The 24,332-nt window shown below is 39.9% G+C and overlaps 1 protein-coding gene across 3 annotated transcripts in view; it reads right to left on the bottom strand.

The window, feature by feature from the left end:
* Magi3 (membrane associated guanylate kinase, WW and PDZ domain containing 3) overlaps positions 1-24,332 on the bottom strand; it is a 224,715-nt gene that overhangs the window by 17,312 nt on the left and 183,071 nt on the right. For all 3 annotated transcript variants that reach the window (XM_085677890.2, XM_085677889.2, XM_048442276.3), the window contains exons 12-16: positions 22,919-23,075; positions 19,757-19,848; positions 17,463-17,655; positions 14,538-14,717; positions 6,985-7,170 (exon numbers count right to left, since the gene is read on the bottom strand). In XM_085677890.2, the coding sequence (XP_085534016.2) occupies positions 6,985-7,170; positions 14,538-14,717; positions 17,463-17,655; positions 19,757-19,848; positions 22,919-23,075 (808 nt within the window). The remainder of the gene's footprint in view (positions 1-6,984; positions 7,171-14,537; positions 14,718-17,462; positions 17,656-19,756; positions 19,849-22,918; positions 23,076-24,332) is intronic.

Raw genomic sequence — 24,332 nt, 5'->3', positions numbered from 1 at the left:
ATTATTTTAAGGTGGGTGACTTTATGTTGTATTTGTTTAACTCTGTGAAGCTGTGATTCTTTGCTGTCTAAAACACCTGATAGTCTAATAAAGAGCTGAACGGTCAATAGCAAGGCAGGAGCAAAGATAGGTGGGGTTGGCAGGCAGCAAGGATAAATAGAAGAACTGAGGAAGAAGAGAAGCAACAAGAGAACAAGGACAGGAAGGTGTCAGGGGCCAGAGAAGTAAGAAAGATAAAAGCCCAGAGAGAAAAGTAGATGGGTTAATTTAAGAGAAGAAAAGCTGGCTAGAAAAAAGCCAAGTTAAGGTCTGGCATTCAAAACTAAGAATAAGCCTCAGTGTGTGATTTACTTGGGAGTTGGGTGGTGGGTCTCTCCAAAAGTCAAAAAGAGCAGAAACATCACACAACACTGGTGTTCACATTTTAACTTACATACTTTTTATTGTCTTCATCACAGTTAAGAAAAAAAAAATTCTACTTTAGATGATCTTTTTTGTTTTTAGTCTTTCCACCCACATACACTCTGTGACTTTGCAATGTTTTATTAAGTTAGAAGCTATTCTATGTGTCTCAACATTAAATGTTCATTCCATAATGTCAAACAAGCCTCTGTTCTCTTTCAATTTTATCTGAAAAATTGCACAGAGAGTAAATCAATGGATTAAGTATATCATTCTTCCAATGAGTATTAAGCCTCTTGCTAGAGTTTCCACATGTAAGTACCAAAGAAAAGCTATACTGTCAGATGCTGAACAATTAAATAAATGCACAATTAAACTATAGCAGTCAGTATTACAGTGTGTTGAGAGAATGTTCTCAAAGTGTAAAACTAAAGAGGTCTTCCACTCTGTTAGGTGGACTAATAATATTTAACCATCTAAATTACCTCAAATCTAGTACATATATTTTAAAATATATTTTAATAAAATTGATTTTTTGAGAATCTTAATTATTTGGTCAAAGATTTTATATAGGCATGTTCTTTGAATATTGTTATGGTTTGAAAAGTATGGTCCCTGTGGTAGTTTGAATGTATTTGGCCCCCATAGACTCAGTGATTGGCATTATTAGGAGGTGTGGCCTAGTTGGAGGAAATGTGGTTTTGTTGGAGGAAGCTGGATGACAGGCACCTTTAATCTCAGACCTTGAGGCTGGAGGGCACACCTTTAATCTGGGTCACACCTTCTGTTGGAAGTGTGTCACTGTGGGGCAGGCTCTACAGTCCTTTCCTCAAGCTTCACTCAGTGTGACAGCCAGTTGATTTCCTGCTGCCTTCTGGTCAAGATGTAGCCATCAGTACGTCTGCCTGAATGCTGCCGTGCTCCACATCATGATGCTAATGGACTGAACCTCTCAAACTGTAAGCCATCACCTCAATTAAATGTTTCTTTGTAAGAGCTGTGGTTAAGGTGTCTCTTCACAGTAACAGTAAACCCTGACTAAGAGAGTTCCCATAGCCTCACGTGTTTGAATGCTTGGTGGCACAATTAGGAACTGTGGCCTTGTTAGAGCAGGTGTGGCTTTGTTGGATGAAGTGTGTCATTATGGAGGTGGGCTTTGAGGTCTTATATGCTCAAGCTACGTCCAGTGTGGCACACAGTTCACTTTCTATTGCTTGTGGATCAAGATGTACAACTCTCAACCTCCTCTCCACCACCACATCTGCCTGCATGCTGCCAAGCTTCCGGCCATGACGATAATGGATTAAACCTCTCAACTGAAAGCCAGCACCAATGATATGTTCTCCTTTCTAAGAGTCACTGTGGTCATAGTGTCTGTTTCTTCAAAGCAATAAAACCCTAAGACAAATATCTAGCTGTCTTGTGGAAGAGAAAGGTTGCTTTGTCCTAACAGATATACAGAACAACAAAGTTACATATAAACTAACATATCATCAGTAGATGACAAAGTAAAAGAATGGAACAGGTGGAGACTCATGTTTCTAGGCTAAGCTGTATAGAGCAGTCAGCACCACAGGCCAATAAAGTAAAGCAATACTAACTACTATTGATGTAGAGCAATTGGCTTATTACAGGAATAAAGACTAAAATAAAAGTAAATTCCTCCTGAGATCACATCCAAAGGAAGACTACAGGTGGATTAAGGACCTCAGTACAATAAAATATCTAGTAGAAAACAATATAAAAATAATCTCAATGTGTAGTGAAAGGACGATGATTTTAGGACCCGAAGAACAAGTATGTGTCACGCACATGCTGGTAATTGCAGTACTTGAGAGGCAGAGGTGAGAAGACCATTAGTTAAGGCAGCCCAAGCTACATAAGAAATTGTCTTAAAATAAACAGAACAAACATCAAAAGTCCAAGACATACTGTAAAAATAATTATTTACATATACACTAAGAATTCCAATTTAATAAGAGTATCAAAGTTAAAGTTCATAAACAAATGACAAGAGTATTTGCATTTCCTAAAATAAAGTTGAATACCAAAATAATTCTCAAGAAATTCTATATAAGAAAATGATAAAAATCTCCAAAGAAAAATTAAGGGATATGTTGTGAAACACAAATTAAACGACAATGACATAATCCAGATTTAAATAATGCAGATATGTGATGACACATATCTTTAAGCAGAAGGATCTCTGAATTCAAGGCTGTCTCAAAAAACCAAACAAGCCAATAATACCAAGTAAAGACTAAGATATAAAGGCTCAAGAAGAAATCTTGGTGTTTTAGTGAGGTAGAGATTATGGAAATGCTCTCATAGTTAAGCCAAACTGGTATGTTAATGACAGAGCAAGTAATACTAGTCCCAGAAATTCTCACACTGTTTTATAAGGAACCCATCCATATAAATGTGTGTATCACAGAACTGATTCTGATGCTTGGAACTGAGGGCAATGTGGGAAGATAGGTCAGATGAAGTAAACACACACAGGAAACTATCAAGTAACAATGTGGATATACCCTAGATGTACATAATGCTTTAAGAACAAAACACAAGCCAGCAAAAAGAATATAAATGAGTCAGTGTTCATCAACATTAGAATGTTTGTGCATCAGAGGGTATTTACCAAAAAAGTACAAGGCCAAGTACAAATCAAGAGACAAATACCTGAAAGTGATACACATGAAAAGGTATAGTACTCAGAGAAAGTAAAGAAATCTTATAAAAAAGAAAAAGTAAGTGAGCTAAAAATAGGCAAAGGATCTGAATAGACATTTCTCCAAAGCACAGGAAAAGATGCTAAATTTAACATTACTAGTCCCCAGTGAAATGCAAAGCCAAAGCACAATGAACTAGCACTTCCCACATATTAGAGTGGCTAGGATGAAAAACCATGCCCACAATCAAAAAATAAGTGCTGTGGAGGTCTGAAAAAATTGGAAGCCTCATATATGGCTGATGAGAGTAAAAGATGGTGAAGGCACTTAGAAATCATTTGGCAACTCCTCAAAAAGTCAAATATAAAAGTACACCATATGACCCAATAGTTCTACATCTGGGTATAAATAGACTCAAGAAAATGAAATCATTCTTGAAAAATGAAACCATGCATTTGCAGGAAAACCTGTCCATTAATGTTCACATCAACATAATTCAAAATAAAAAGGAGAAACAAGTGCCTATCAAATAACTAATTGGTAAATAAAATGATATATATGGAGTATTACATATAATATGTATTACTTATAAAAGGAATGATAAAGCTACAATGAAGTTGAACCTTGAAGATTTGCTAGAGAAAGAACCCAGACAGACAAGGTCATGTACGATGCCACTGAAGTACTGGCAAACAGTAGATGTGCGGCTGCTGAGAAATGGGAAATAATTATGGGGTTTCTTTTGGGAGCTAATAAAATGTGGAATAGTAATGGTTAGACAACCCTGTGGATAAATTAAAAAAAAATACCTCCCCACAACACACCCAAAATGATCTTCCAGAACAGCACTGAACTGAACATGTTGGAATGAGCTTTATAATCTGTGAATTTATCCTACTTAAAAGAAAAACAACTAGATAGCATAAGGAATTTTAGAATCTTTAACTGGATCCAAGAAAACAGAAAACAAACAAAAATCCCTGGGTTCTGAGAACAGGCCCCAGCACAGCAATCTATAGCAAAATATCATGTATCTGTGCAACTGAGAAACTAATGACAAGACAGTTTACTTTAAAAGACATACAAAGGAAAATGAACAAATGAAGCATACGAAAAGGTAAATGAGAATGGAATTTGGAGAAATGGCAGCAAACACAACTAAGTGGAGACAAGGAGAATAAACAACAGAACTAAATGGAGAAAAAGGCCCAAATGATGTCCACATCACTCCAGAATACATTCTTGGTAGCAGTGGTAATTTATGTCCACTCTTAAACAGGACTTGACAAAACATTAGGAATCGTTTTTGGGGAAAAAGTTTTCTATGTAGTGAGCAGAACCTACCAGGCACATTCAATTCCTGTACCAACTTTAAGGCCAAATTAGTGTGGGGGAGGCAACAGAAAGGCTGGACACAGGCACAGGTCATGACTGGAGTTTGACAGTTTTTATATGGCATATGGCACTTGCCTTGTCATTTCTTTGGTAAAGTAGGCCCAGATATTAAACAACACCTTGCAAAGGGAAGATGAAAGGATGAGGAAACACATTGTTCTAGGTGATAACCCTTTCCTAAGCAGGTGACGGGCACCAGGTAAGAGGCTATGAAGCTTAAAGAATGATGTCAATAGCTCTCAAGAGTCATTTCATTGCAAGGTGGCTGGTAAGGTTTACACTGGATTCAATGAGACATTTGGAAGACTTACAGATTCCATGAATGAAAGTCTTAGAACAAAAGGGAGACTTTTTATTATTTCCTGAGTAAAAGGGATTCTGAACATTTCCATAGTTTAAAAATATCTAGAGTACAATAAAATGACAAGCAATCACTGAATTAGTTTTCTCCCATTTTTCAATTTCTTCCTAGTGGTGACCAACATCATCATGTCGGCTACCTTAAGCATCTGTCCAGAAATATTTGGCCCAAAATGTCAAAGGTAAATTTTACTCTTAAAAGAAAAAAGTGATTCACGATAACCTTTTAGAAAAATTTACCAGACTGATATGGTGGTGCCTTTAATCCCAGGACTAGGGAGGCAGAGGCAGGCAGATCTCTGAGTTCAAGACCAGCTTGGTCTACAGAGTGAGTTCCAGGACAGCCAGGGTTGTTACACAGAGGAGCCTTCTTTAAGAACAAAACAAAATTATCAGTGATAACTTGAATAAACAATATACCAGCAGAAAGAAATGGTTGTTCTCCTACCAAAGTATCCCAACAACACTCGAAAGTATGATCTGTGGCCAGTAGCAATAGCACATATAGGACAATGAGAGTAAGCAGTCAGAAAAAAAATGATACCATTTATCATAGATAGAATATTTATGTGGTTTTACTTTGACTGTATTTTATAAAAGTAGCAGCCTGAGATAGACAGGGAACGCTGACGATTATTCCCTGCAGTCTGTTAGTCTTGTACTTGCAGTCCATTCTACTACTCAGTACCGCTGCACACCAGGTATAAAGGTAAAGTGCACACACAACTCTGCAATGCCATCCGTGGCACTGACTTTGCTTTATAATTTGAGTCACAAAATAAATGTTGAGGAGAGAATGCTCATGAATAAATACCCACCATAGTACCTTGGACAGAAAGAAGACTTATATAATACCTTAAAGGTAAAACCATGGGAGAAGTCCAGTAGGAACAAAAAAGAAAGGCACCTGGAGTGGTGGCGAGCCTAAAGTTCTGGAAGGCTGAGGCAGAAGGGCCACTGGAGATAAGGAGACTGAGACCAGACTTGATAACACAGCAAGATGCTATGGGGGTGGGGGTGGATTACAAAACACCTGGAAATTGACTTTAGGATCAAAGAGGAAAGAGAGAACATAAATAAACAAAACTATGGGGAACCCTAGTTGCTATCTCTCTCCTCTTGACAGTACAGTACTGGGGATCCAACCCAGGGTCTGTGCAAGTGTTCCACCATTGGGCCACATTCCTAAGGTATGAGGAAATTTTATGTGGAAGATGGATCTTCATAACTCTTTTATCTTCTCCTCATTATCACTACAGAATCAGGACAAGTGACATGAGCGTTACATCGTGGTTACTTAGTAATTCACAAACAAAGGACACAGACTGGTTAAAATGGTTCCTAATTAGAAATTCCTAATGCCTGAAAGGCAGCTTTTGAGCAAAGCCAGATACTATTCCCGGCTACCAGCATGTGTTCTATGCCCTATGGAGGAGCCATTCCTACCCGCTCCACCAGTCCTGTTCATATAGCAGCTGCCCAGAACCAAGCTCTGCTTCCAAGGAGGGCACACCATGGCACGGACCTGACATATCAACAGCAGCTCCATCTAAACCCTTGCAAGCCAAGACTTAAACATTAAGGAAACAAGATCTGTAAGTTATCAATTTTCACTTCTGGATGCTTCTTCAGTTCACAAATAAATGGCCACCACTCACCAACTAAATGTCTTTTCTTGAGCAGCTGACAACTTTATAATAAACTGTCTTTTGAGATATAAAATGGAAAAGGCGAGAAATGAGACTGCAGGGCATATAAATAGCTCTCTCACACTCTGCCCTGGGGCTGTGCGGAGGCTAGAGGACAGCCCCTGTGGGCTCATGTTTGTATGGGTGGGCCCTAGTTAGTACAACTATTTGGGCAGAACTGGAAGGCAAAGGCTTGCTGGAGTAGGTGTGGCCTTGTTTGAGGTTTTAACACCCCACACCAGGCATGCTCTTGCTATCTCTTTGCCTGCAACTTTTGCATCAGGTGTAAACTCTCAGCTCCGGCTCCAGTGCCGTGACTGCCTGACTGCCGCTGCACCCCAGTACGTTCAGACGCAAGCCCTCAGTTAGTGTCTCCTTTTATAAGTTGCCTTGCTCATGGGGTTTGTTCACAGCAATAGAACAGTAACTGAGACATCAGCTTGGGGGAGGCAGGGTGGCCACTTCCTCACCTTCTTCAGCAATGACTGTCAGTGTGACAGTGACTCCGGCATCTTTGATCAGCTGAACAATATTATCATGAGACAGGTCAACAATGGACTGCCCATTCACCGCAGAGATGTGATCCCCGACTTTCAGTTTTCCACAGCGATCAGCTGGACTTCCCTCTATGACTCGGCCAATTTTATGAGGAATAACTGTGGAAAGAACCCCAAGTTTTCCAGTTATTAAGATACCTGCTAGTGATGGGCTTGTCATCATTATTATTTAAGTATCATTATTCCCTCCAAATCACTCCCCACTGACCACACACAGAGACTTTTTAATGTGGTTGTAACCACAAATCTAAGCTTGTTGATGATTTCCACTTCCTGGAAACCTGTACTAGTTTTTCTTGAAAGCCACTGACTTTACTGACCTAAAAAGCTTTACAATGATAGTGACCATTGTAGGGCGGGGTAGGGGTGGGGGCATCAACCAGACCAGAGAGGTGAAGGTGCAATGAAAGGAAAGGGACCAGAGTGAGCAGGGAAGAAGGGGACAGGAGAGTACAAGTGTGACAATCCCAGAAGGCTGGCCTGGGGATAGGAGTGGTGCATGATGACTGCTGGGGCAGGGACGGGGAGCTCCTGGTGGAGCACACAGGGCACCCACAGCGCTCTAAGAGCACCTAGAATATCTCTGCTACTACTGGGCATGGTGGTTCCACATGCGTCCTTCAGACATCCCTGTAAAAGATCTTTCATCTTTTTCTTTTTTTAGATTTATTTCTGTGTATAAATGATTTGCCTACATGTACATATATACACCACATGTATGCCTAATACCCTTGGAGTTCAGAAGAGGGTGTCAGAACCCTGGGAACTCACGTTACATATGATTGTGTGGGTGCTGGGAACTGAACTGGGATCCTTTGAAAGAGCAACAAGTGCTCTTAACCACTAAACCATTTTCACAGCGGTAGCAGGAATTCTAATTGTTCTTAATAATAAAATCTCAGAGTCAGTCATCAGGGAGTGACAGCTGAGAGATCAGAGAAGCAGGGCTGCAGCCACTAGAGCTCTTACCTCTACCAATGCTCAGAACAAAGAAGCAATCCTGTCCTCAGCCTGACATCTTCAGACTACTGCCTCAGACTGCACTGAGTTCCTACCTCATCCTGCTTTAGATTAATCTCTCTGCCCAGCAATATCACTCCTGTCTCTATCTCCCTAGTGCTGGGATTAAAGGCATGTGATCCCAAGTGCTGATGATCTCCAGACCATGAGAGACCCTATCTGAAAGGATGTGAACTGTGTTCCTGAGGATGACACCTCAGGTTGTCTTCATGCACACATGTATATATGTATATGCATCCTCCCCATGCATATACATACACAGTGGCATAAAATTTGTCTTGAGATCTTTTTAAAATTCAAATGTTACATGAGAATAGAAGGCTGAATATTTATTTATTGTTGAGACTATCTGGCTCTCTTCATTGCACAAAACTGTGACGACCACACAGACAGACAGGGCGGGGGTGCAATACAACTTAAGACAAGTTCCCATGCACTCAGGGCATCTTGTCAAAAACAGGTATCATCCAATGTGCAATAAGTGGCATTTGTACCAGGAAACAATTCTATATTTTCTGAGAGTTTCCTAGCCTAGGTCAATAAAACTACCAGGCACTTGGGCTCTTCATGAATACTGACTGATAGGAACAGTAATAGTATTTTTAATTTCTTGAGAAAAACACTCCTTACTAGTATAGCTGCTAGTTTCCTATAGATATAGACTTTCATTTCGACTGGGAAAGTTATTCTTGGTCATGATTTATGTCCTTGACAATACCAGAATTATACAGTAGTAGATGTTATCTATAAATGGGGACAATTACTGTTGAACACAAGTGATGAATGAAATCAAGCACTTAGGAGTCCATTCTCCTTACAAATGGAATTATAGTGGCATGTTATTTGTGTCTTAATAAGTAAACCCTGCCTGAAGATCAGAGGACAAAGCAGTCATACTAGTCAGCCATACAGGCCAGTGAGTGGGTGAGTGGTGGCACACACCTTTAATCCCAGGATTTGGGAGACAGAGGCGGGGCGGGGGGGGCGGGGCTTGTGAGTTCAAGGCCATCCTGAGACACGTAAAATTGAATCTGTCTAAAAGAGAAACAGAGCTCATACAAAGTTGATCCCAGCACTAGGGAGGTGGAGACAGCAATGCTATGGCTGGGCAGAGAGAGGAGCATAAGGAGGGAGGAAACAGGAACTCAGTGGAGTGTGGAGTCTGAAGATTTGTGGAGACAGAATCTTCCAACACCTTCGGTCTGAAAATTTGGTAGAGGTCTCTCTAGTGGTTGGCTGCTTTGCTTTTCTGATCTTTATGTTGAACCCCAATATATGTCTCTGGGTTTTTATTATTCATGTTACATAGAATAATTAGAAAAAAAATGTCAATGTTATATGGGCCACATTCTCCACCAGGCATTCTGGGTTGGTACAGTATAACAGGTGGCACATCAGAAACGTGGTAAATCATAGGGAGGCCCTGTTGTGATCTCCTAAATCAAAGATTTACTCACAAATAGAGTTCATTCTAAATCCTGAGAAGAAATCACTCAGGTCCTTGGCACACTGGAAGGTTTGTTCAGACTTGGGAAGGTATCAAACAGAATTAATCTGTGAAATCTCAGTGGTTCCCTTTCTTGTACCACAAACAATAAAAACTCAGAGACAGAAATTGAAGTTCAACCTGAAAACCAGAAAAGCAAAGCAGCCAAGCCACTAGAGAAGTCTTACCTCCCCAAGGCTGGGCGACCACAGACTAAGCAGCCTGCGCCTCCCTCTCTTCCCACTTTTATTCCCTCTAGTGTTGGGACTACAGGTGTGTGTGACTCCCTAGGGCTGGGATTAAAGGTGTAAGCCACCACCACCTGGATTTGTTTCTGCAGTGATCTTGAGTAGTTCAGGATGGCCTTGAACTCACAGAGATTCTTCCGCCTCTGTCTCCCAAATCCTGGGATTAAAGATGTGTGTCACCTGACCTCTAGTGGCTTTAGCTTTCTTTGCCTCTAGTCTTCAGGCAAGATTTATTTAACAAAATACAAGTAATGTACCAGTCCACCTCCTTACAGTGTGAGCTGAGCATGACACTACAAATGGTGGTATGCACCTCCACATGGAGCTTGTCTGGGTGAAGGAGGGTGGAAGTGGCCAGATTCTTACAGTCTGGCCACTTAGAGTGGAGTCACCAAAGCAACTAGAACCATCCGGCCAACTGGAAGGCCACACCTGAACATTCTGAGTGGACTGGGAAAACTGTCGTGGTGTTTTCCTCAGAGTGCTCAAAGCTTCAAGTCTTGTCTCGTTTTGTTGGTATACAGTCTATGGACATCCGCCATAAAGCCTCCTTTTCCGTATCAATCTACACTCATCTCTGGCCTCAATCTGTCTCACAGTTTAGCATGTCTAGTTATTTAGGTCAGGCTAGTACTCTTAAACATTTATTTTCAGAAAAAAAAAGACTGCACCTGGATTTGTTCTTTTCTCAGACCTTTGTAAGCAGAACTGAAGAGCATGGAGAACACGACAGGAGTGACAGTAATGCCCCTGTAGTGCTGGAAAGGAAAAGGAGTGAGCGCTTCTCTGCAGCTAAAATGGGGCCTTTTCTAAGCATTGCCCATTCAGCACTGAGGCTTACTGAAGATGGGTGCTGACCAGGACCTCCTGAACTCAGACGACGTCAACAGTAGGGAATCTTACAGTTTCAAAACTGACATCAGATATGTTACTAGGAACTCCTTTTTGAGACACGTGCCACTAGAAGACACATTTACCTAGAAGAAAATAATGATCTATGTCAAACAGTGCTCTGGGACAGGTCCATATAAAGGACCTGTACAGCTGGGTTTTCTGCCTTTCCACGGTACATACCCCTTAGAAAGTGCACTCTGCAATGGGCCTCTGTGAGTGAGAGAGGAGTCTTCTCTCGGAATGGACAAATGGCATTCTAGGAGGAACGCTCCAGGGTCCAGCACTTGTGAGATTATTATCTAGCAGTTAAGTAAAATCACTAATTTTAATTTTGTATCTTGACTAAAAACCTTCACTATTATGAAAAACACACCAACCACCTGGGCCTAATTTACGTTCACACTGATGAGCTGCAAACACTCATTTCCTGCCACATGTTAGTTTTGCCTTAATCTTACATTTGAATTGGGTTTTCATATTTTATTATTAAGTATGAACAAAACTGTAAAGGTTCTCTAACAGAGAAGGTTGCTGGGTATCCAGCGACTCTGAGGCTGAGCCAGGAAGACCACTTAAGCCCACAAGTTCAGTAAATAGCCTAGACAATATTATAAGACACTGTCTCAGATACCCAGCGTTTTAGGTAGGATGATAATAACAACAGCAGTAGGAACCACAATGACCCACAGCAACCACTGTGGGCCCTGGGTCTACATGCTTTTTTTTTTTTTTTTTTGAGACAAGGTTTCTCTGGCTATCCTGAAATTTACTCAGATTTGCCTGACTCAAGAGCTGGGATTAAAGGCATGCAGCACCACCACTAAAAAACATACTTATCTCTTGCAATTTTCAAACCCAATGATAAATGACACAACTATGTTAGCACCAGCCTCAGTTTACAGAGGAAGCACAGCTCTTGTTGGGTGAGTAGCCTGCCCCAAGATTAAGTCCTCTGCTATTAAAGACAGAATAGGTTTGAATCCAAGTTTGTCTGATTATGAAGCCTAAAAAATTCAATGATATCATCTTATTCAGAGACCAAATATATATAATACACAAAAGCATCAAAATAGTAAAGTGTTTAAATGAATATAAAAGCAAAATATAAATATAAACTGCCAGGGGCCATGAGAGTCAACAGCAGGTAACAACCCGTGCTCAGATGTCAGCCCACCAGAGGAGTGGTTATGTGACGGAGGTCCATCCTGTCCAGACAAGGTCTGCAGGACCCCTGACTCTGGAACTACTGCTCACTGTTGCTAAAGCAGTTTGGTGTCCATACTGTGTAATCTCATGTGATGTGTATATGTGATCTCAAGATTATATCTCAATCTTAGGGGCACTTATAATCTGTGGAAGATGACTTTCTATTTGGCTGTGTAATTTTGATATATAAAATATATATTACGACATGCTTTATAAGTAGATCTATTTGTCCTATGAGGACTGTAGAACTGTAGAAAATAAAAGTCTGCTTTTTTTTTTCTCAGACTGATATCAAAAAATAACAACTTCTCTTCAGTGTAACACACACTGCACGGCTGTTTGTAAGTAGATCGTAAGTGTAAACCTTAGAGCTGTGCACAAGGGCAGAGCCACAGATGACTGACCAAAGCTACTACACAAAGCACCCTAAGAAACACATGCCAGTTCTTTACTTGCTAGTATGTTACCAACAGACCTGTGTCTCAAAGTCTGTCACTGGGCACTGTGCCCCCAACCCCCAGTCTGGGGGTTTTACTCCTGAAACCTTGAAACCCATGTGTTACCATCGCAATGGCTCAACTCCTAATCCTTATCCTAGGAATGTGATTTTGACCAATGAAAGATAACTTTTGGGGGCTGGAGAGATGGCTCAGTGGTTAGGAGCATTGCCTGCTCTTCCAAAGGTCCTGAGTTCAATTCCCAGCAACCACATGGTGGCTCACAACCATCTGTAATGAGGTCTGGTGCCTTCTTCTGGCCTGCAGACATATACACAGACAGAATATTGTATACATAATAAATAAATAAATAAATATTAAAAAAAGAAAGAAAGATAACTTTTGTATTTTCTTCATTGCTTCAAGGCTCCTGGGAAAAAGAAAGTTTCTAGGCTAGGGGAAGAAGAAGCTAAGAGGAGTCAGAAGTAGGACAGGGGAATTGGAGTAGAGTAGAATAGAACAATAAAGAGACTGATTTGGAAGAGCACGCGTGAGTTTTTCATTCGCTCTCAGATAGCCAGACAAAGAAGCCCTTTTTGCTTGTTGTAGTGTCTGATTCTGAACCCTGAAGAATGTCTTGGGTCTGGACATTCATGTCTTGTTAATAAACACATAAATCTGGAAATGTTTAAACACGTAAGTAACAACTTCTTACTGAATCTACCTTTATTATTGCTTTGTTTTACAGTGAACACTAGATTCTCATTATTTTTTGCAGTGATAGGAAGAGAGCATCTTTAATATAAAAGTGGTCAGCACTATCACAAATTATAAAAATCTTTTACTATTTTTATTAACTTGAATGTCAGTGATTAGATAAAACGATTAATATGATTATCTTTAATAGTTACTCATTTCTAAAAGTCTGATTTCCAATAAGCCAACACCAAAACATCTCTTCCTTCATATTTCTGACACAGACTATATAATCATCTTCACAGCATCAGTGGCAGTTCTAGTTCCAAGTGTTACCATAGCAACTGCTTTTGGAAAATGGAACTAGTGTCAGCGAGCAGTGAGCTGACTCAGGTCATAGCAGCTTCTCCCTTCACATGCATGTATTCGTTGTAGCAAGATTTTTGCAAATTGGTTTCCTGAAAATGTTTTAATTTTTTTTAAATTAAGGTATTAGTCACTATTAAGTTTAATAAGATCTTTTATTCAATATATACCCAAGATATAATCAAATCTAGTAGCAAATGATGGGATATTCTGATGTGGTCTATAATTTTTATTGTTCTGACTTAGAAAAAATAATTATTTGATAATCATAATACTGAAATATCAGTGCTGGTTCTCATGTGATATTCACTTGGATTTCATAATCATAGTTAGGATCCCTATTTTTTAGAAACATAAAGATCTAACGTGCTGGCTCATAGCAGCCTGATGCTCACTGCTGTGCTTCCTTGCCTCCCTTATGTGCACATTCATCCACCTCACATGGGAAGCTCTTAACACTGGCTCAGAATATTAATTTTAAAAGTTCTAACAATATCTTACCTTTCAATGAAATATGCATGAAAGGCAGAAATGCTTCTTTTCATTCAACAAGAAGGCTTTACAGTTGGAACCCAATTATTATGAAGCAACATAAAATAACTAAGGCATAATTGGGTCAAGATTTTCTATTTCTCAGTTTTACTCTTTTCCTCAACTGTTCCTAGATTTTAATTCATTTCTACTTTTACCACTTCTAATTTGGAAAATCTATTCCCTCAAAACTTAAAAATTATTACTTAAAAAAATGTAAGTCGTAACTTCTCTAAAGTCATAAAACTGGGTCCCTGGCAATTTCCGTATTTTCTTAGTGTAGCCTTGGTGAAAACCAAGACTTATTTTATGGCATTTGAGATGCCTGAGAAATATGAAGGCTCGAAGGTTTGGTTTAGATTACCTAATTTTGAAATTAAAGATTCATTCTCTCTCTCTCTCTCTCTCTCTCTTTCTCTCTCTCTCTCTCTCTCTCACACACACACACACACACACACACAAATATTAAAAATTTACTACCTTAAAAAGATATATCCCAAAGAAAATTTATACACAGGTCTTAATTCATTTCATAAAGTCAGGGAAACTGAATGTTCAGGGAGAGGGTACAGTTGCCCTTACCTCCTGGAGGTGGCTTGCTTTTAGAGGTGAGGATGACAAAACCAAACCCTTCGTTTTCTTTTCTCTGTAAGATAACATCATAGGCCTCCTGGGCAGGCCTGGCTGGGAGCTCAGCCCGATTCAGGTGGGGGGATCCATTCTGTGTGAAGGCTTGAGGGCTGTCATCCTCAGATTGCTTGTCTATAATAAACATCACCGGTTTTAATATATGGAAAATAGTTTCTGCTAGATAAGTATTTTAGTGCTGATAAGTATTGAGTGAAATGAGAAAATTTCATTTCTACTACTACAAAGAACAGAAATGTAGCATGTTGCCTCTCTTCCCTGGGAATCTTGGGCATAATCAAAGTACAGGTGTAGGCAGGGGAAATATCTGACTTCCTAAATACTTAAAACATACAACAGATAAAATATATATGACCTAATGTTATTTCACTTTTGAGAAAGTTCCTCAAAACATCCATGTGATTAGATAGTTAAAAAGATTTGTTGGGCCAGCCAGTTAGCTCAGTGGGTAAAGGTACTTGTCATCAACATAATACAATAAGTTAATAAAGTAAAAATAAAAAGTTTTTAAAAAATCAGAATTATTGGAATTGCTTTAGTTCTGTGAAGATTATAAAGTTTTAACAAAAGTTGATGATAGAAGAGACACAGTAAACTTCCTTTTAAAATGAACTGTAATATAATTTAGTCAGTGATTGATGTTTCACAGATGTCTGTGGAGATGAAAGCTTCAAGAATGCTGCCCCAAACTGTCTGCTATCTGTACAGGATGTATCTTATATAGGCGTTTTATAATTCAAGTTTCCTGATTGATGAGACCAGCTGAGTTCATCACGCTACCCTATATATAACAAGCTTGCCTGTGAACGCCAGACTCTCCTGGGTATGCAGTCATATGAAATCCCCTAGCAAGGGCAGCTATCCCCGTGTCCTTTCGCTGCTATTCAAGGATATACAAGAACTAGAGAGTGAAATGGAAGTTTTAATTGATTTGGAAAAAAACAAACAGAAGGAAAGATTTATTTGTGTGCTAATTTGGTCAGTCATCACTAAGAATGTATTCTATTTGTTTAAGACATATTTATAAAGCCTCTTTAGCTTTAAATTTGCTTGGTGTTAAGAATGTTTTAGCTGTTGAGTTGGTAAAGTGCCTGGGCCATACTGGGGAAGCAGAGACAGGCAAATCCTTGGGTTTGCCTGCCTAGTTTATACAGAAAATTCCAGGCCAATGAAGATGAAGTACCCTGTCTCAAAAAGAAAAAAAAAAAAAGATGCTTTAGGAATAATCGCCAAGGTTGTACTCTGTGCACATGCCTCCCCTCCTCCTACATGAGCACATAAACACATTTAAAGAGTATATTTTAGAATCTCAGCATAAAATACCAACACCCCATCATTACTGAGAAAGCAGAGATGGGGTTCTTTTCCCATTGGAATTCTTTAGTTAAGTCTCTAATAATACAAAATTACTATAAAACACCATGGCTTTCCCTGTGATACCTCTCAAGTTTTCACTAAATACAGGCATGCTCTGATCCTAGCACAATGTGGAGCAACACTGCATGGAACTCTGTATGACTCTCCAGTGTGATGCTATTTACAAAGAGAATCAGTCCTTTAGCGCTGCAGTCTGGCTCAGGCCAGCACTAGGTTCAACCCCCAGCACAAAAAAAGATCAGGTGATACTAGTAATTTAATAAGTTAGTTAACATTGACCAATACCTACTTTTACACTACTCCTAGGTAGTAAATGGACTAAAATCCATCTCTTTATTAGACTTAATTTCTTGTGCTACTGAACTGTTCTTTTGGGGAAGAATGTCTTATCCAGCTGGACATTGTGGCAGAGACAGGCAGATCTCTGTGTAGGCTAGCTAGCCTGGTTTATCTGTGTAGGCTAGTCTGGTTTATATAGTGAGTTCCAGGCCAGCTAGGGCAAATCTGCTCTCAAAAAAAATTATATTCAATACTCACAAAGGTATTGATAAGAGACTAGAAGAGCCGTTCAAATTCTATTGTCATGGTTTAGACTCTGGGCTCTGCAATTAATTCTAGGCCCATTATTTACTATCTGTGAACCTCTTTGTGGGTGACTGTACATGACTAATTACATCATAGAGTCAGGGGGTCCAAATAAACTAATTTTGATACATCTGATACAAAGTGAGCACCAATAGGTATTAAATTATATTACACTAAAACTTTCTTTTTTCACTGCATGTATGCATGTGCATGCACGTACTTGTACAAATGGAGGCTGGAGGACAACTTTGAATGCCAGGGTCTCTTACTGGCCTGGAGCTCACCAATTAGGCCACACTGGCTCACCAGTAGGCCCAGGGGATCTTCCTGCCTCTGCCTCCCCAGCAATGTGATCACAAATCATACTGCCATACTTGCCTTTTTACAGAGCTGCTATTTTAAGTACATGCCAACTTGCCTGGCTTTTTATGGGGCTATGGGGATCAAATAAACTCAGGTCTTCATGCTTGTAAGGGCAAGAACTTTATTGAGTTTTCTTTCCTGGCCCTAGACCAAAACTTTATAATGAGAAGCATTCCAATTTCCTGTGACTATCTGGGACTTCACCATGATCAAGCCTTTTGATATATTTAGGTAGGGGCTATTTGGGTATGCTGAAATAGCAATATATATTTATAAAAATAACCTTTAAACTGATATTTCCATTATCGGTAGTCTATTGGTAAAATCAGCTACTATGATAATATATCTTAATGTAGTAACTCAAAACTTATTTCTTTGTAAAACTATTTCTGGATCCTTAGTACTACTACAAAGCTTTCTGCTGGGTCCTGATACCAAAGAGGTCAGCATATACACTGCTGAATACTGTAAAACACCCTAAAAAACAGAGCAAGTGGATCCTTAACTTTTCAGTTTTGAAAGAATTTTACACACCTCCATAGAAGATTTTTCTTCTGACAGTTAGTAATACATGGCCATTTCGAGCAGCAGTGGTCATTAAATCCAAGACTTGCTTGTGTGATTTTCCTTTAACAGGAATCCCATCAATGCACATCAGTTCATCAGCAGCACGAAGCCGACCATCCTTTTCAGCTGCTCCCAGGGGAATAATGGCCCCAATATATATCTGTAAGATAGCAAAGCATAGGTTAGTCTATGCAATTCAGTAAGATCGGTTGAAGAGTTTAAGACTTCATCTATGAAAAGTCATATTTCAGAAAATTAGTATTTTAGAAATTATATATCCTCCAAAGTGGTACTTCAAATACTCACACTGTAAGATACATTCTAGATTCTCATGGTTGAGCACAAGGAAGAAAATACAAAGTTGCTTAAGAACTTAAAAAGCATCTCCAATTTCTCCACCACTACAATGTAACAAAATGCTAAAAGTAATCTAAAAAAAAAAGCCAAATAGAAAGACATTCTACAATTGTACACAGCAACTAGGGTCATTCTTATGATTCTCCGCCATATACAGTGGCCAACAATACAATACAAGTTCAGGGTATATAGCCAAGAAATAGTTGTTCCTAAAATGCCAGAGGGAGCAGGGAGGATGAGGGTCATTTGTATCTTGTAGAAAGACCCAGTTCATTTTGCTCTCCAGGAGTTAGAATCCTAAAATTTTATGATAGTTTTAGAACTACTAAAATTTGACATTTAGAAAAGAATAGTTGCTCTCAAGTTATTGAGAATAAATCCTTTAATGTTTTAAGTGAACATTGTGACTATCAACAAAACAGAAGGCAATGAAAAACACATATGCTATCAAACCACAGAATCTGACATTTGCTCTGTGCACAATGGGCTATAAGCTTCATGTATCCAAATGAACACTGTCACTGTAAGCTATACGAATAATTATAACATTTATATGCTATAAATATGATGTTTTACTCAAAAAATAGAAGCCTTTCATACTTAAAGGACTAAATTTCTAAGAGCAATAATGCAGAACTTTTATATCATATATAACGAATGTAAATGTGCTCTTAAACTCTAGATTGTATTACTGCTGTCTTTCAACACTAAGGCAAAATGTAAAACCAAAGCCTACTATGTTTTCTAAATTAACCCACATAAACAAAATTCTGGACTTTAAATGCTTTATAAATATGATCATTATTTCTTCTAGAAAGTCTCTAACGGTAGAGCTAAGGACAAAACAACAGGCAAAGTATTGAGCCTGGTGCGAGCTTTCTATTGAGTATTCTGAAGCCCAGTTACTGTGGTAAAGTAGACACTAGATTACATACAGGGTTCTGAAAGAAGGAAAATGCCTTAGATTCTGTCTAATAAAGGCAGAGGTGAATAATTAGTTCAAATAAGCTTTATCTCTGGCATGAGGAATCAAACTCAAGCCCTCATGCCTGGTAGTCACATGCACGGCTACCACTGAGTTACAATTCTAGTTCTTAATAAGCTTTGTGTATTTACAAAGAACAGAAGTAAATTAATTGATGTTATGTTTAGAGCTAAATACTCAGTTTTTAATGTGGTTTTAAACATAAGCCATACCATGTTAACCTAACAGACCACGATAGACATAAAATGTAGTGTTCATAATAATAAAATCATTAGAGGAAAAAAAACGAGCAAACTTAAGGGAGAAAAGGAAACAAAATAAAAAATACCACTGATGAGCAATGCTCCCCACAGGCACAGCTCCCTGAATATGTGGTCCTCAGTGAGGGGATTCTTCAGGAAAGTTATGGAACCTTTGGAGCTTTGCAAGAGGAAGTGTATCACTGGGAGCAGGTTTTGAGAATTTATAACCATTCCCTATTTCCAGTTTGTTCTCTGTTTCCTGCATGTAGATGGAAATGTGATCTCTCAGCTTCCAGCTCTGGCCACCTGGTCCAGGCTTTACTGCCATTATAGACTATTCCTTGGGAATGATATGCAAAGTAAATTCTCCCTTCTCAGTTGCTTTGATCATGATACTTTACCCCAGTAACAAAAGTAACTACTACAACTTATATTCTACCAAATCCCCACTCTAGTATTAACTAGAGCAGCAAGCTGGGTGTGCTGGTCATACCTTTAATCCCCAAAGGGAGGCAACTGCAGGCTGATCTCTGAGGCCAGTTTGGTCTGCACAGGGAGTTCTAATCAGACAGGCTACATAGTGTGACACTGTCTCAAAAACCCCAAACACACAATGAAAACCAAAAAAAAAAAAAAAAAAAACCTAGGGGTGCCAATGTCCCAAAGTTTATACTTACAGACTGGTCAGGTCCATCTCCTCCCAGCACCCTGAAGCCAAACCCTGATTCTTGTTTCCGAAGAAAAACATCCAGATCTTTGGTGTTTGGTGCTAAGGAAAGTAAGAATATGTAACTATAATTTATTTTAACTGTATTAAAATAAAATAAAGCCCAATACTTAGTAGAAAAATACTAAAGAGCAGTCAAAAACTATAATCTCAGAACTATCAGATATATGAAAATTTATGTGAGAATTTAAGGAAATTAAAATGCTAATCAAAACTGGATCAAGATCAATTAGGTTAACATTCACAGTCCTATCCTTTCAGTATTTCATTGATACTAACTTCTAACATTGTCCAGCCAATATTACAATATTAAGTTCAGAATGACCCAATTGATAGTGCAAATAAGAAGTTAACATTTGAGCAAGGTTCTTTAAATCCTTGGAGAAGAGAGCCCCAAATACCTTATTTCTACTCTTAAGGGAATAGTTTTGCCTAAGGAAAATATTTCCTTAGGGAACTATTTATTTAGCCTAAATGTATAAAATGTCAATATTCTTAAAGAAGAAGAGAAATAGGCATGTAATACCTCTTAGCAATCCCGTTTTTTAGATGGGTAAACTAAGGGCCTGAATAACTCACCTGATGTCTTCCAGTGGCTGGCAGAGCTAAGATTTAAGCCCAACTTGACTCCCCAGGTGCCAGGCTTACCCCCACAATCTTGTAGCATTAATGAGAATATGAAATCAGAAAAATACATTTCATGCCTAAGACTCTGTCTCTGGGAAAATATTAGCTTTATTTATAAGACACATTTATTAAAAAGAAAAAATACAGAAACTGCCAGGAAACTAAAAAGTAAGGGAAATATGGTGTAGGGTAATTTCCTGGCAATTCTTTGGAAGCAATGTCTTTTGACAAATACTTCCCACTAGAGTCATGGAACTTCAGGGTAGAGGTGGGTGGCTAAATGTGGAACATGTGCTCAGTGGGAGTGAGGCGCAAGGTCCTTGGTCCAACTGCCAGCAGCAACAACAGCACAATACTAAAAGCCCCTACCAAATAAAGCATTGGAGTTGGGCTGGCAGGATGGCTTAGCAGGTCACTTGCTGTGAAGCATGGAGAAGGAGCAGAAGAAGTGGAAATAGTACCAACTCCACAAATTTGTCCTCTGACCTCCACATCCACATGTGTCTGTGGCGTGTATGTATCTGTACACATATCACACACACATACACACAAAGGCCCAATGACTATAAGGGATTTCTACCTATGTTAAGAATGTATCGGACTACAAATAGACAGCCTGATGGAAGGGGCACTACACGTTGCTGTATTAATTTAAATTATTGCTTTGTTATGCTTATACATGGTCTGATTCTGACCTTTCTGAATATGGCCAACAGCTATCAAGAAAAAGATGTTCAACTAGTTATATAAGCATGAAGCCAGTTATATACCTTTCCATTTATGTATTCCTTTTACAATGCAGATACAGTTCTATTTTTTTATTTTTTATTCAAAAAATTTACTTTTTATTTTACATGCCAACCCCAGCTCCCCCTCCCTCCATTACTGCCGCACTCCCCCCCCACCAACATCCCCTCCTTCCCACCTTCCATCCACTCCTCAGAGGGAGTAAGGCCTTCATAGGGGAGTCAACAAGGTCTGGGATATCAACTTGAGGCAGGACCAATTCCTGTCCCCCAGTATCAAGGCTGAGCAAGGTATCCCACCATGGTGAACGGGCTCCAGAGTCAGCTCAGGACCGGGGATAGAACCGGCGCGATTGCCAGAGCTGCCCCCAAAAGGATCAAGTCACACAAAGATCTATTTCTTAAAAACAAACTAAGTTTTCAAAATTCAAACCTAAATAAAACTGAAATTTTACATCAGAAAAAAATTTATCATTAGTAATTAAATTAGTGTAAAAGGCTACTTTTGTTGTGTTTTCTTTTTGTTTCTTGGGACAGGGTTTCCCTGTGTAGCCCTGGCTGTCCTGGAACTCACTCTGTAAATCAGGATGGCCCCAACCTCACAGAGACCCGCCTGCCTCTGCCCCAGAGTGCTGGGGTTAAAGGTGTGTGCCACCACCACGTGTAGACACCTTTTCTTTTTGTCTGTTTGTTTGTTTGTTTTGAGACAAAGTTTCTCTGAATAACATCCCTGGCTGTTCTGAAACTAGCTCTATAATCTGGGCTGGCCTCTACCTCCTGAGGACTGGGATTAAAGGCATATGCCACCACTGCCCGGCTCCCTGGTGATGCTTTTAAATTGTATGTTTTCTTTTCTCCTCTCACTTGACTCCTTAAACAAGTTCATGTGGTTTCCTCTTTGTACTTCATACCCGTCTACTCTGATCGACCTCCATTCTCTAGCTAGAACGATATTTCTAACATACAAATCCAGCACCATTTTCCCCACAACTAAACATATATTCTGTGGTTCTCTTTTACACACCCAGTTCAGCTTCCTCATCTGCTGTCCACAATCTGTGTTCCTCTCTTCCTCTGGCTTCTTTGCCAATCACATCCACACTGCATTTCCCACAAGCTAAGGAAGACAACATACAAGTGTTCCTCTGTTTGTCTTAACATCTCCTCATCCTTGACGGCTTAAGCTTGCTTCTCTTCTGAAGCTTTATTGGTATTTCCTACTCTTCATGCTGATGAATTGAGTATTTCCTCCTCTGCATCCCAGCTTCTCCAGCTTATCTTTCTGTCATCGCACTGTGAGGTGATGTGCACTGACTCTGACCCCTTAACCTCTGGTTATATCGCACTGTGAGGTGATGTGCACTGACTCTGACCCCTTAACCTCTGGTTATATCCAGCACACGGCCGCTGTGTTGCTATACTTGCACTGTACGTACTCATTTCATCATGTATTTGTCAGCTCCATTTAAATTAACAGTATTTCTGGGTGCAGGTTCCTATTTTTCTCTGTACTGCAATTTGTTTAACATGGTATCTAGTGGACAGCTTGTACTTAATTCATAGTATTTTTTTTTTTAAAGAGTACAGATTGTTTGTGGAAAGAAAGCTCAGGATGACATAAATGGGAATGAAGGAACAGTTAGTTTCTCAGTGTGCTTGTGAAGAATAGCAGAGCACCATTTTGAAACAATCGCAACTGATCCTGTTGCTGCTTCCTTGAAATATCCCCAGTTACTTACGTTTATCTTCATATAAAGTCTTAGATTTCAGGTAGACCTCAGAAGGATCCAACTTCGGGGATCCTGACCTGATAATGCTGGGCGGAAAAGGCATAGGCTGGGGAATAGGTTCATTTATGGCCTCCAAACTTCCTGAATTTTCCTTTGTATCAGTTTTCTAAAATGAAAAAAAAAGGGCCTTACTTAGAATTTTAAAAATAAGATGGTTGGTTATTTCATAAAACTGTGTTGTAAACCTGGACATTTTGTACAGGTGGCAAAAGTCCCAGAAGACTGGTTGTGTATCCATGAGTTCACTTATACAGCATTCTGTCTGGTTAAAACAAACTTAACTTATATAAGAGTTATTTATCTCACTCTTTAGCCCTAGCGGCCTGGAATATACTATGTGCTCTTGCTCGCTGACTATGAATTGTTGCATGCTCCCTGCCTCTGCCTCCCAGGTCCTGGACTACAAAAACATAGTCTTGAAAGACCTCCACAGGAGCAGGAACAAGGGAGCAACTGCTGAGGGATCAAGCCTGAGCCAAAGACCTCTGTGGGACTGGGCATGAGTCAGAGACCTCCGAGGGAGCAAGCCTGAGTCAAGAGATCTCTGCAGGACCAGGCCCAAGTCAGGGACCTCCATGGGAGCAGGTGCAAGCCAGGGACATCTGTAGGAACAGGACTGAGTTAGCAAATTCCACCAAAGCAGGTCTGAGCCAGTAACTTCCTCTAGAGCAGGCCCAAGGCAGCCACCTCCACAGGAGTAGGTACAAGGAAGTGACCGATGAGGGAGCAGGCCCAAGCCAGGGACCACTGAGGGACCTCCAAGGGAGTAGGCCCAAGCCAGGAACATCTGCGGGAAGAGGCCTGAGCCGGCAACCTCCACAAGAACAGGTCTGAGTCAGCAACCTTTGTGGGAACAGGTACAAGGGACTGAGCACTTAGGGAGCAGACCTAAACCATAGACCTCTGCCAGACTGGAACAAGTTAGGGACCTCCTAAGGAGCAGGTCCCACTCAGTGACCATCCACTGGAGCAGGTCCAAGCCAGCAACACCAACTGGAGCAGGCCTGAGCCAGCAACCTCTACTGGAGCATCCCCAAGCAAGCAACCTCCATATTAGCAGGCCCAAATGACCTCGGGGATTGCAGAGCTACCCCAGGAAGCATCAAGTAGCCTCCAGGAACACTGAGTAACCTCTGGGGTGACTGGAATCATGACCCTGACTACTCCACGAGCAACAACCATTTGAGCCATGGATCGACTGGCACCTGGAAGATTTATCACTAGAGACACAGCCCCCACTACACTTCTACATCAGAAGAAAAGATGGATAAACAAGATAAGAACACATGCAACACTACAAAGAGCAATTTGACACCAACAAAAACTAGTGGCCCTCCAACAGCAAGATACAGATGAAGCAGAA

Source organism: Myodes glareolus, chromosome 17, assembly GCF_982192425.1.
Source record: "Myodes glareolus chromosome 17, mMyoGla1.1, whole genome shotgun sequence".
Classification (NCBI taxonomy): Eukaryota; Metazoa; Chordata; class Mammalia; order Rodentia; family Cricetidae; genus Myodes; species Myodes glareolus.
The sequence above is the reverse complement of the archived record's forward strand: the minus strand, read 5'-3'. Positions and strand labels throughout refer to the sequence as shown.